The sequence below is a fragment of the Cicer arietinum genome, chromosome 3 (assembly GCF_000331145.2).
Source record: "Cicer arietinum cultivar CDC Frontier isolate Library 1 chromosome 3, Cicar.CDCFrontier_v2.0, whole genome shotgun sequence".
Taxonomy (NCBI): domain Eukaryota; kingdom Viridiplantae; phylum Streptophyta; class Magnoliopsida; order Fabales; family Fabaceae; genus Cicer; species Cicer arietinum.
Window position 1 is genome coordinate 71,287,160 of NC_021162.2, and position 13,074 is coordinate 71,300,233.

Genomic DNA, 13,074 nt, shown 5'->3' on the forward strand with positions numbered 1-13,074 from the left:
TATGTTTCTTTACAATTGTATCCCATATTTTTCTTCTGTATATATATAGTTGAAAATTGTCATTAATTGTTTACATGGATTTTGGTCGAAGCAGGCTGGATTATTTATTCTAAAACAAATTATTTTCTGGAAAAAAAAAATCTCACTTTGTCTCCTACTTTTAAGATTCCATAGTTCAAAAGGAAATTTACGCGATATGACCCAAACCTTCTAAGTTCTTACCAATATTCTTTCTTCGAACATTTTTTACTGAAAGATTGGTTACTGAGAAGGGTCTTCAGAAAATTGGATATTGAGAAGGTCTTCAGGCAAGCTAAAAGATTTGCATGGCTATAGCTGTAACTGTTGGAATTAAATGTTAGATTGTATATAACGAGTAGCATTTTCTGGTACAGATTGACAAGTGATTAGTGCTTAGTAGCTATTCTTAGAATTTGGGTTTGAGCCTAACTCAACTCAAGAAGACTGGTTTGTAGAGTGAGAGGTGTCCATCACTTATAAACACACTTTCAGTCACATTGAATTAAGTTATATCTATTAACAATATTTTTCCATGTTTTGTATACGTTATTTTTCTTATTTGATCAATAAATTCATGAGTTTCTGTGGATGATTGGTAGAGCCTGAAGTTGTACCATACTTGGGATATGTTGTTCTGTTTTGATGCTCTTGCATTCAAAAAATTTTATAAAAAAATTCTACTAACAACAATGTAACTTATTAACTCAACATTGCACTACGCCATTATCAAAAATAGGAATTTGTGTAACTGTATATATTAAACTAAAGCTAGTTTGTTGTTGTTTCTAGAAATTTCCATTTTTCAAGGATATTTTATCCTTGCTTAATATGTTTCGTAATATTTCTGTTTCTAAAGTATTAGAGAATTTTATTTTTTGGGAAATACTCAACACTATTAATTTAAAAACAGACAAGCATGAATGCAAAGATGCGAGCCAGTTCCTTCGCAGTATTTGGAGCACTAAGCAACTATGGAACTGGGACACTAAGAGAGCCATTTGTTGAGCAGGTATGTTGCTAATGTTGTTTGCAGTCATTACTTATTCTTTTTCCCGTTTTCTAAATTATGGACTAAAAAAGAAATTCTAGCTTCCATCTATTCACCTGCAAAGACAATATGAAGTTGATGGTTGTTGGTAGTGGATTGAATGGGTACTGTGTGGCAGAATAAGGGGATTTTTTATTCTCTGTTAATATCCATTTTGTTTGCTTACTATTTAGTTAAATTGCTAGCTTATTGTAATCTTACCGTGATCTATTCATTTTGTGATTACCATTATGGTTAGTAACAAAGTGATAATCGCTATAATTTAATTTTTGAAAGGCAAAGATAAATCTATTTAAAAGAATACAAGAGGTAATCTAACCTATATTCGAAGTGTCTCTAAAGACAAAACAACCTTTAAACTAGCAGGAGAAAACTAATTACACAGAGCAAAACATTATAATCACTTTGAATTTGGTAATAGTAGAGAGAAAAAGGTTGAACGTTTGAACTTGTTACAGGTAAACTATTTGCCTTTGTATCACTGCCACCCAATGCTTCCTTTTCATACCCATGCTAAAGAATGTGAAATTGTTCATACAACCAAAATAATAAAAGTAAAAGTAATCAAAATGTGTAGCCTTTTAGTAGTACGTTTCTCTTTAAAAAACATGTTAGCATGTGCAAAACTTTCAATTGTACTTTGTGATATTTCCAACCAAGTGGCAAGTATACCATGGAGATTTTCATTATTTTGGTGAGTACTTGATGATAGGCCAGCTGAATTGGTGATTGTCATATATTACTTCTTAGTATTTCAGCTAGCTCATTCCATGCTAATGATTGTTTTTTCAAAGGTACATGCTGCTGTTCCTCGTCTGGTTTTGCATCTTCATGATGAAGATGTTAGTGTCCGACTAGCCTGCCGGGTAATCAGTCATCATCTTGGATTTTCCCTGAATTGGAGATTCATAGAGAAACTTCTAACATGCTAAATCATTTATTTTTGAAACATACTTGCTGACAGAATACCCTGAGACGAGTTTTCCCGTTGATGGAAATTGATGGATTGCTAGCCCTGCTAAACACACCGAGTTTCCTTTCTGATCACCGGTATGTTGACTTAGACAGATCTTAAAAAATTTATCTTTGCAATTATTTTTAAGAATTATCTTATGAGAAAATATTGCATCTGTCTTTATTTTTTAGAAGTGACTATGAGGATTTTCTACGAGACATTGCAAAGCAATTTACGCAGCATCTTCTTTCCAGAGTTGATACTTATATGGCGTCAACAGTGCAGGTTCATCTTCACCATAATGGGTTCAACACATGCTGTTGTACAATATAACTTATTAATTCCAATACATGCATGCTTTTCACCATTAAAATCGTTCATGAATATTTATGTAACTGAAATTAATATTGTATCAACAGGGTCCTCTTATATTCTCTTGCCTTTCTGTGTTCCATCTCCGAACAATCTCAATCTCTAGGATTCTTTGATTATAATCCTTTTTGTTTATCCATTTTAGTCAAAAGGACTGAGTGCGCTTGTATAACACAAAAATACACCTGTATGTTTCTAATGTGGGTGTTGTACCTTTTTTTAAGTTTCGTGTTTTTTTTGGTAGTGGTGTTCTCTGCAAGTTTAATTGTACGGTTTATTCCTTATTATCTCCACACATTTTGTGCTTTTTCTTTTGGTAGTGAGCATGATCCTTTCAACTGCAGCTGTCTTAGGTACATTTAGGATTTTAAACTGAGCCAATAAATCTTGTAATGGTAAATGATTTGTGCTATAACGTTGGCTGGATTTTCATTTCGTTAACTTCCTGCTTGATTCTCCACCATTGAGAATATTATGAAACATGGAATAGTCCTACAATAACAAACCCCTTAGAAGACTTCAAAACCAATGCATTGTAAATTACATTTTTCGTGTCATATTTATGGTCTTGAGAACTTAGCTGACTATTTTCTTGACGAAGCAGGCTTTTGATGCACCATGGCCTATAATTCAGGCAAATGCTATGTACTTATGCAGCAGCTTGCTTTCTTTATCGGACAATCATCATATTTTAGCTGACTACCATACACAGGTATTTCGTGAATGTGCTTGCAATCTTTAGGCATTTCAGCTTAAACTGAAGTTTCACCTTTTTTTTTGACAAGAACTGAAGTTTCACCTGATCTGTCTCTTCTTTTAGGTATTTGGGATGCTGGTTGGAAAAATGAGTCGATCACCTGATGCCGTTGTAAGGGCAGCATGTTCTGCAGCTTTGGGCTTGTTGCTCAAATCTTCCAATTCATGTTCATGGAGAGCAGTTCATCTTGATCGGTTAGAGTCAGACAATAAGGAACAATGATGCGGAGTCCATAATAAACTAGTAATAACCCAATGATAAGCAACCATGAAGAACTAGTTTTTGGAAGTGGATCAGTCTGCTGCTCATGCTTATTTATTGGTTTCATAAAAGTCATCTGCCTACGGATGGATCCACAGTGGCGTCTTGTACAGTGTTTGTTGTAAGCAATCTCCTCGTTTTTTTGTTTGTTAAATGTAAGTTAATGTTCAATTGATTGTGTTGTTGTATATTAATTACACTTCCATGAAACTCGCACATCACATTCGAGATTTCATTAGTTTCTATGTATTGATTATTTATCTTTAGAATTATTCTTTTTGGTTTTTTTCTTCAATATATTGGATTGAGAATTTAAAGATCATTTTGATATAAAAAAGTATGTGAATTTAAAAATATATATATATATATATATATATATATATATATATATAAGATTTAATGGCTTTTAAGATTTTTTTAAAAGACTTTTATTACTATTTTTAGTTCCATTTATAAGAGAAAATATTTCATCTGTCTTAAAATAATTGACTCATTTATAAAATGAAATTGTCTTAAAATAATTGACTATTAATTTTTAATACACTTATTTTCAATTGTATCATTTTATTAATAATATTTGTATCATTTTTAATGTAATATTTAACAAAGATAATTTGTTAAAAGTAATATTATTTTTTATTTATATAATTTTAATATGTGTAAAATGATTAAGTGTTCAATTATTTTGGGATGGATAGAGTAACAAAAAAAACATCAAAAAAAATTCATATTAAAAATTCTCCAAATTTTTTTTATACACAATACATGAGAGAGAGAGAGAGAGAGAGAGAGAGAGAGTATTATGCATTATTTAAATAAATTAATGTATTTAATTTAAATTTTAAATTATATATATTAATTTTTTGATTATATTTTATTGTTTATAATTTTATTATCTCTATTTTAAAATGTGTGTAATAGAATAGAAAAGAACAGAGTAGAATGAAGTAGAATTGAGGGGAATAGAAAAAAAAAATATTATTTGATTGTTTGGACATTTTATGATATCAGCGAATAATGTTTCCATTTCAAATCAACGAAGAACAATCGAGTTCCATATCACAATATTACTACAACATTTTGATCCGCATTATCTACTATAATATTTATCCTTATTTATTAAGAAAGAACGTATTCGAGAGGAAGAGAAACATATTTGAGAGGAAGAGGAAAATGGGTAAAAGAGTAATATTCAAATTATAAAGCTCCATTCCATCGCATACAGCCCAAATTAAGGGGAAAGAAAATTGGAGGATGGGATAGTATGGGATAGAATGAGTTCTATTGTGTTCCATTCCATTTATTCTTTTTTCAAATTCAAACAATGGAATTTAATTACTTACCATTTCATTTCATTATATTGCATCAATCCAAACAAAGTTTAAAATTAATGCACATATATTATGAATTGAAATAAATAGAAGAATTATAATATAGACATTTTTATCAAATTATCCTTCTTAACTAAGTCTGTGCTTTCAACTATTATAAATGTAGCTTATAATTAATGTTTTGAAACTAGTGTACATAATAATTGAAGGATATGATTCAAAAAATAATAATTTAAGTTACATTAAAAATTATAATTGATATTTATTTTAAAATAAATTTTGACACTAGTTGTGAAGGGAAAATCTCATTATTTTTATAATTTTAAAGTATGAAGTAAATCATTTTTAATTTTTTTTTATATTTAAATTATTAACAAGTGTCTTCTTAAATAGTGTTAGCCTTTCCCTAGAAACAAAGTTGGGAAATTGTTATAAATTTTAGTCATATCAAATTGAATGGGTAGTAAACTTGTAGAGGCACGGAACTTCCCACGGATGTTTTTGTTGGGTTTGTCTGAGGAATGTTGTCCTCATCTTAATTATGGATGTCAGGTAGTGTTGTACAAATAATTAATTTTTTAATTAAATTATATTTATAATTGGTTTTTAAAGATTAGTTTTTTAAATTATAATTTTTAACCAATCTAAATTTTTTTTATAAAAAAATGGAATTTTTTCCTTAACAGTTTTAATAGAAAATAATTTTGGTTTTTTTGAGAAAAAATTTCTGAAAAGAAATTTGAATTTTTTATATAAAAAAAATTCAGTTTTTTTGTGAAATTTTTTTTAAAAAATGGATTTTTTTTATCCAAACAAATTTTTTTTATAAAAAATCGAGATACTTTTGAGAAGTTTTTCAAAATAAAAAATTTTTAAAAAATATTAATTGTAAAACTGTTTATAAATATAATCAATTTTATAAAATTATATTAAATTATATGAATTAATTATAAGAAATTGTTTTTATAAAAATGTAGGTTGATTAACATAAGCAAAAAAAAAATTCTAGAAGCAAGACCAACTAAATTCTCAATAATAATAATAATAATAATAATAACAATAATAGGATAATACTTTAACTAATATTTTTATTAAATATTAGTGCATTAACTATTACGTTAATGCAAGTATATGGAGTATTATTTCTGGATTGGCAAGATCCAATTATGTTTTTCAGTTGTTTATCTTAAATATTAGCAAGATTCTTTTATTCATCGATGGATTAAAATACTCTTTTATAACCATTTATTAAATATATTTAGTTTATTTTTATCTAATAATAAAATTAAAGAAAAGGTGCGTCCATGCTCGATTTTTCGGTGAATAGAATCCGAATTGATTTTGCATATCAAATATAATAATTAATGTTTGTAAAATAAAAATGTTGTAAATGCTTAGTTAGCAAAAAAAAAGTTGATTTTTTATTAAAAATTATTTCAGGTAAATAGTTTTTTTAATTTTAGTTCAATTGAGAATTATAATATTGTTAAGTTAATTTTTGTATATCCGTTCTATATTTATGATTTTATAGTTATATGTGAATTTCTAATGACAATCATCTATAAAAAAAAATTTAAAAAAAACTTGTGTTGTATTATTATAAAAGTACAACAAACATGAAATTTGACAAAAAAAAAAAAAAAATAAAACTAAAACAGTGATTATGGTGTTAAAAATGAATTAATTTAACTAATAAAATAGTAATTATAATTAAAAATCAGTGTTATTCTTACCTTTCGGTGACTTTACCTTCATAACAACTAACAAACAATATTGTTCTTTAAAAAAATGATTTTTCCTCCAAACTCATTTTTTAAAAAGTAACTTTTGCTTTAGATGGTAAATTTTACAAGAGGAAAAAAGAGATTATTTTAAATTTTATCAATTTTAACTGCAATAATGATACACGTACATTGGTAATTTTTATATATTTACGAGATACATTATTTTACTTTTTATATATTTTTTTCTATCACGTTACTTTTTAAAATTATCTTTATTTCCTTAAAACTCAGAAGTAAGCTAAACATTTTTCTTTTTAACTAACTTCATATAGAATCCATCACCTCATCTCATCGTATGTGTAAAAAGGCATCTTTGTTTCTTGGCATGCATGATTTTGGCCTTACCAAAGGGTACTAATTTTGTAAGATGGAATCTCGACAACTTTTTCTCGACGGCTTTCCAATATTTTATATTTGCTAGGAAATATTTTAACGAGATACCAATTTGTGTGTTTGATGATTGTTTTATTAGGTTTTGGTATACTTCTTTGAGTGAATAGGTAAATTAATTTTTTAAATTGTAAATTTTAATTAAAATAATTTTTGAATTTTATAAATTAATAAATATATATTTAAAATTATAAAATAGTAATTAAAATAATTAATTTTTAAATTTTTATCTTTAAAAACTATTATATGACATATTAATTGAATATTCGATTTTTTATGTTGATATCATATCAATATTATCACAATATGTACTAATTTTTTGATAAAATTTAAGTTTTTGATGAATTAATTTGTTCATAATAGTTCATACAAAATTACAATTATTCACAAATTTATTCGAGATAACAAAATTTCATCGACACATTTGTCCTTAAGAAGATAGCATTGATGTTAAATCCCAAATCTCAAATTTCATCAACAGTTATAGTGTCAACTCCCAAATATTTAACAAGAAAAATGTACATATAAACTATTTTAATTTATTTTGACTGATATTTTATAATTTTAAATATATATTTGCTAAGTTACAAAATTTAAATACTAATTTGACGACATTTAGAATTTCATAAATCGATTTGCTTACGCACTTTGAGTCTTTCAAACATTTTCTTTCTTTTTTATTTGAATTTAATAATATTTTAGAATGCGAGGTGATTAATTTAAAGTACTAAAATAAGTAAGAGCTATAATAGAGGGAGATACATTACACTTATTCAAGAAAGTTAAGAAATTATGTCCATATCAAATTGAATGAGTTGAAAAGGCTCAGATCTTCCCACGTAATATTGGTGGGGAATAGTGTCCTCATCTGGTGAAGAGGCAGAAATGAAAAAAGAAATCTAGAAAAAAATCTCATTTCTAATTACATGAAAGTTATCATAATTGACTTTTTATATATATGTCGAAAGTGACTTTAGTAAAAATATATATTAGTATTTTTTTTATCAAATAAAATTGATTTTCTTTCCATTAATTAAAAGTGAGTCTTGCATAAAGAATTAGATTTTGATGAATTTAATTTGAATCTCTCATATAACATGTCTTAAATACAATTATCTCCGATCGCATGAATAAAAAATTTCTCTTCAAAATTTTTATTTACTATATAAGTAGTACTATTAAAATCAGTGTTAAAAAAATTAAATTAATAATAAAATAATTAACAAGTTTCAGTTAAAAATAAATCATTTACTTACTTCATATTTGAATTTTATTCTTAATTAAAACAATTTTTAATCAGAATTTATTTATCTCTAACTCAAATTTTAGATTATCATAGATTTTTTCTCCAAAAAATTAAATATATAAATTAATTATAAAAATTAAAAAATTGAAATTCCTAACTGATTTCTTAGCCACACAATTTAGTGACGGATATTGAGAGGGATTGTATGTTTTACCTCTTTAAATTTTCTCCCTTATTTTATTTTTTTCTAGCCGTGAAAGTAGGTTTTTTTTTTTTGTTTCATCACATTAAAAAATAATTTTTCCATACAAAATAAACATATCATTACTTTATATTAAAAATTCTTCTCTAAATTTCACATTACTCTTAAAAAAAAAAAATATTTTAACGTAAATAAGTTTAAAAGAGATCATTCAAAAACACGTCGATAAATTTTAGATAAGTTTTTGTTTTCAAGTGGTCATATAATACTAAAATTTATTAAAATTATATTTTTTATGAAATCTTAAAATTATTTTAATAAATTATAATTAGTCATGCAAAATAAACATGTGGTGATGCAATAATTATTCAGTTAAAAAATAAGCAAGACATTGTTTTGTATTTGTCATCGGAAAACATAGACCTGAATGTTCACGTCACTTCTCTGTCTCTCACATTTTTGTTTCCGTCCAAACAGAGAATTTGTGATAATCATAAAATATAGCATGATACCCACACGATTCTACCCCAATCCATGCACCACCCCTTCTTTCTCCATATAATCCAATGCCCATTGCATATGCTCTTACATCACCAATTATATAAAACCTTCTAGAACCCATATATATAATATAATAGACCCAAATTGTACCGAAAGATAGTCCCTTATTGATCTATGTCTAAAAGTCATTTGAAAGTTTGACTATTAATAATATATTTAAAAATTATAAATTAACAAATTTATTTGTTTTTATTATTGAGAAGGTAATATAATTAGTGTCTATTCGAGAAATCAAATTTTAAAAAGATACATGTATTTTTATCAAACTGAAATTAATCTATATTGTCGCCTGTACACATGCCACGAGAGTTGTTAATTTAAAATTTTGAAAAATATCATTAATTGTCATTAAAATTTTAAACATTAACATACGATGAAGCGGGTATGAAAATGGACCACCATACTATCGTATATATATATATAATATTAGGTGCCATATATTATATCATATTAATAAGCAAAAAAGTGATATATAATTGAAAGACAGTTGAATTGAATTGTAAGTCCAAAATACAGTAGCATGGGTTTGCAAGCAAATATGAATGTTCCACACTTTGTATTATTTCCGTTAATAGCTCAAGGCCATATTATCCCAATGATGGACATTGCAAAACTGTTAGCACAACGTGGTGTTATTGTTACCATGTTCACAACACCAAAAAATGCATCACGTTTTACTTCAGTTATTTCACGTGCTGTTTCTTCAGGCCTTCAAATCAAAATAGTAACACTAAATTTTCCATCAAAACAAGCAGGATTACCAGAAGGGTGTGAGAGTTTCGATATGGTGAATTCAAGAGACATGATATGCAATCTCTTTCGTGCAATCACACTGCTCCAAAAACAAGCAGAGGAACTGTTTGATAATTTGACACCTAAACCAAATTGCATTATCTCTGATTTTTGCATTCCTTGGACTTCTCAAATTGCTCAAAAACATCAAATTCCTAGAATTTCATTCCATGGTTTTTCTGCCTTCTGTCTCCATTGTTTGCTCAAGGTACTCTTAGACAAATTTCTTTTTAAATTTTTATTAGTCGTTTTATATTTTATATATAGAGTTAAATTAAAAGAAATAAAAAATTATATTTTTAAAAAGGAGTAAATCTCAAAAATATTTTATAAAAGTTTCAAATATAAATTATATCTAATGACATTTTATCTTAATCTTCAATATATTTAAATATAAATTTATAATATTTAGATATATTATTTTGAACAGATACACACTTCAAAAATTCTTGAAAGCATAAATTCAGAATCTGAGTATTTCACCGTGCCCTGCATACCTGACAAAATTCAAGTCAACAAACAACAGATACCTGATATATTAACAGATGAACTTAAAGATTTTGGAGAACAAATGCAAGATGCCGAAATAAAATCATATGGTGTAATCATAAACACTTTTGAGGAATTGGAAAAATCATACGTTGAGGATTACAAGAAGGAAAGAAATGGTAAAGTGTGGTGTGTTGGACCAGTTTCACTTTGCAACAAAGATGGTACTTTGGATAAGGCTCAAAGAGGTAACGTGGCTACAATAAGTGAAAATAATTGCTTAAAGTGGCTAGATTTGCACCACCCAAAGAGTGTGATCTATGTTTGTCTTGGAAGCTTGTGCAATTTAATTCCTTCACAACTTATAGAGTTGGCTTTAGCATTGGAAGCAACAAAAAAGCCATTTATTTGGGTTATTAGGGAAGGAATACATAAAATTGAAGAATTAGAAAAATGGATCATTGAAGAAGGGTTTGAGGAAAGGAATAAAGGGAGAGGACTTATAATTAGAGGTTGGGCCCCACAAGTTGTAATATTGTCACACCCTTCAATTGGTGGATTTTTAACACATTGTGGTTGGAACTCAACACTTGAAGGGATAAGTGCTGGTGTTCCAATGGTGACTTGGCCATTATTTGCTGACCAATTTTTGAATGGGAAACTTGTTACTCAAGTTTTGAGGGTTGGTGTGAGCCTTGGTGTTGAGGTTCCAATGAAATGGGGAGAAGAAGAGAAGACAGGTGTGTATGTGAAGAAGGAAACTATTAAAGAGGCAATATGCATGGTGGTTGATGAGGGAGAAGAAGAAAGTAAAAAGAGAAGAGAAAGAGTTAAAAAACTAAGTGAGATGGCAAAGAAAGCTGTTGAAAAAGATGGATCCTCTCATCTTAATATCACTTTGCTTATTCAAGATATCATGCAACAACAATCAAGCACCAAAGTTGAAACATGAAGAAATGCAAATTAGTTTTAACATGTATTTGAAAATAAACATTGAAAATTGTATAATCATAAGTTGCTCTATTTTTATGTTTTACTATGAAATTGTAAATCAATAAATTAAGCTCGATTTAATTTCCAAGCAATATCAAATACACATATATAAAATTGGTTAGTTTGGTTTTACTTATTTGCATGTTGATGAAAAGATACAACTTAATTATATGTACCACTTGATTTTGATCATTGATCTTAAAAAATAAATAAATAAATCTTTTTTGTGAGATAAGGAGCTTTAAGTATGATTTATAAGATGGTATTAATTTCATATCCGGATCAAAGAGTAAGAATAACTTAATTGATCTCGGTTGATGACTAAGACCCTAAATTACGGTTTTTTTACTTAATTACAGTTATTTATATAAGAAAATATAAATCAATAAACTAATGATCAGAAGAACCACGGTTTAAAAAATATCTTAATCAGAATATGTGTATTGAGTCAACAATGTTAGTGATTTTTTTAAACCTTGTATTGGGTGTGTTCTCTCTAATCTAATTTTTTTCATTGATATATATATATATATATATTTATTGAGTCAACACTTTTTTAAGTTAAACTTAACGTGGCCTAATAATCATGAGAGCATCTTTAAAATCAACCAAACCAAAATTTTCGGAAAGAAAAATAGAATTAAATGTATATTTATTTTGGACTTGCATATTTGTATTCAAAATTTCAGGCATGCATCGAGACTAAAATAAACGGTTCAGTGTAATAACAACAAAAAATAGTGTTACGCCATGCTTCTAACCGATTGGACATTTTAGTGGCTATCAATATGGCGTGCAAGAGTGATAAATACTCTCATTTCTTAATTTTTCGGTTGGAAGTTTATCTTGATAGGTGTATATTGAAAAATATTTATAAAAATTAAACTAATTTAATAACTAATTATATTTTTTTTTAGATAATAACCTTATAAGATCAGAGTCTATAGTTGTATGCAAAGTTTTTTATTTTAAAAAAAAATTAATGACAAAACTCACATAATAAATATAAAAAAATAATAGTGTAAATATAAATGTGCATTCCAATATATTAAATGTATCTGTCATTTTGCAGCACAATTATGTATAAACTACTTTGGTTATAAAAAAATGTATTTTTAAGCAATAATGGTTGTGTGAAGAAAAAGAGGCAGAGTCGTAGAAGCAATAAATTAATCATAATCCTAAAAGATAGAACTTGCTTTGGGTTTCATTGGATTTGGAGGCTTTAATTATCACCTCATCGTTGTGTTCAAAGAACGTTGTAACAATATTATTTACACCTATATATCACCGTCAAATTCAACTATACTAATTGACATATCCCTGCATCTCCCTATGCTTTAGTTTGGCTTTGGCAAAGATAAATTTTCATCTGTCTTCTTTGTAAATGTCTAAAATACAAATATACAACAATGCATATATTGGATTAATATTATATATGCTACAGTTTACAATTTTTAAATGGGCTTAATCACCATACTACATGTAAACATTTTTATCGTAACGACACACACAACTCATTGATTGAGTATTTGATAATGAATGTTATTATTATATAATAGATGAAGAAATTAATTATTACTAATCACTCAATGTAAAACTAATTTACACAAAATAATATATATATATATATTTTTTTTCTTTTTAAAATTAAGATTTTTTTTCTTGATATACAGACGTGTTTGAAGATTTATAGATTTAGAGAATTAAACTGTGTTTCAGAATTTTTTTTAAAATTTCTAAAACATATGTACTTTGAAAAAAAAATTAAAATTTTTCAGAACTAAAATTAAATTTAGTGCGGTAGAAAAGATATTATTAAAAAAAAAGAAATATATAAAATAAATAATTTGTATAAAATATGAAGGTAAA

The 13,074-nt window shown here is 26.9% G+C and overlaps 2 protein-coding genes across 4 annotated transcripts in view; both read left to right on the top strand.

Moving 5' to 3' along the window:
• The window catches only part of LOC101509812 (protein SHOOT GRAVITROPISM 6-like), a 34,153-nt gene extending 30,444 nt beyond the window's left edge, over positions 1–3,709 (top strand). For all 3 annotated transcript variants that reach the window (XM_027332288.2, XM_012714142.3, XM_027332289.2), the window contains 6 exons: positions 932–1,030; positions 1,864–1,935; positions 2,034–2,119; positions 2,216–2,309; positions 3,001–3,108; positions 3,217–3,709. In XM_027332288.2, the coding sequence (XP_027188089.1) occupies positions 932–1,030; positions 1,864–1,935; positions 2,034–2,119; positions 2,216–2,309; positions 3,001–3,108; positions 3,217–3,375 (618 nt within the window). In that variant the 3' untranslated portion in view covers positions 3,376–3,709. The remainder of the gene's footprint in view (positions 1–931; positions 1,031–1,863; positions 1,936–2,033; positions 2,120–2,215; positions 2,310–3,000; positions 3,109–3,216) is intronic.
• Positions 3,710–9,325: 5,616 nt separating this feature from the next.
• Positions 9,326–11,334, top strand: LOC101510567 (UDP-glycosyltransferase 73C25). The gene is made up of 2 exons (XM_004494035.4): positions 9,326–9,928; positions 10,151–11,334. Exons 1-2 carry the CDS (start codon positions 9,449–9,451, stop codon positions 11,159–11,161), a joined length of 1,491 nt encoding a protein of 496 aa, XP_004494092.1. The 5' UTR covers positions 9,326–9,448; the 3' UTR covers positions 11,162–11,334.
• Positions 11,335–13,074: the final 1,740 nt, after the last annotated feature.

What these genes read in the sequence shown, in the direction of transcription:
- LOC101510567 (XM_004494035.4), top strand. Translation starts at nt 9,449, where the DNA reads ATGGGTTTGCAAGCAAATATGAATGTTCCACACTTTGTATTATTTCCG. An exon ending in GTCTCCATTGTTTGCTCAAG is followed by an intron (nt 9,929 to 10,150) that starts GTACTCTTAGAC and finishes TATTTTGAACAG; the next exon opens with ATACACACTTCAAAAATTCT.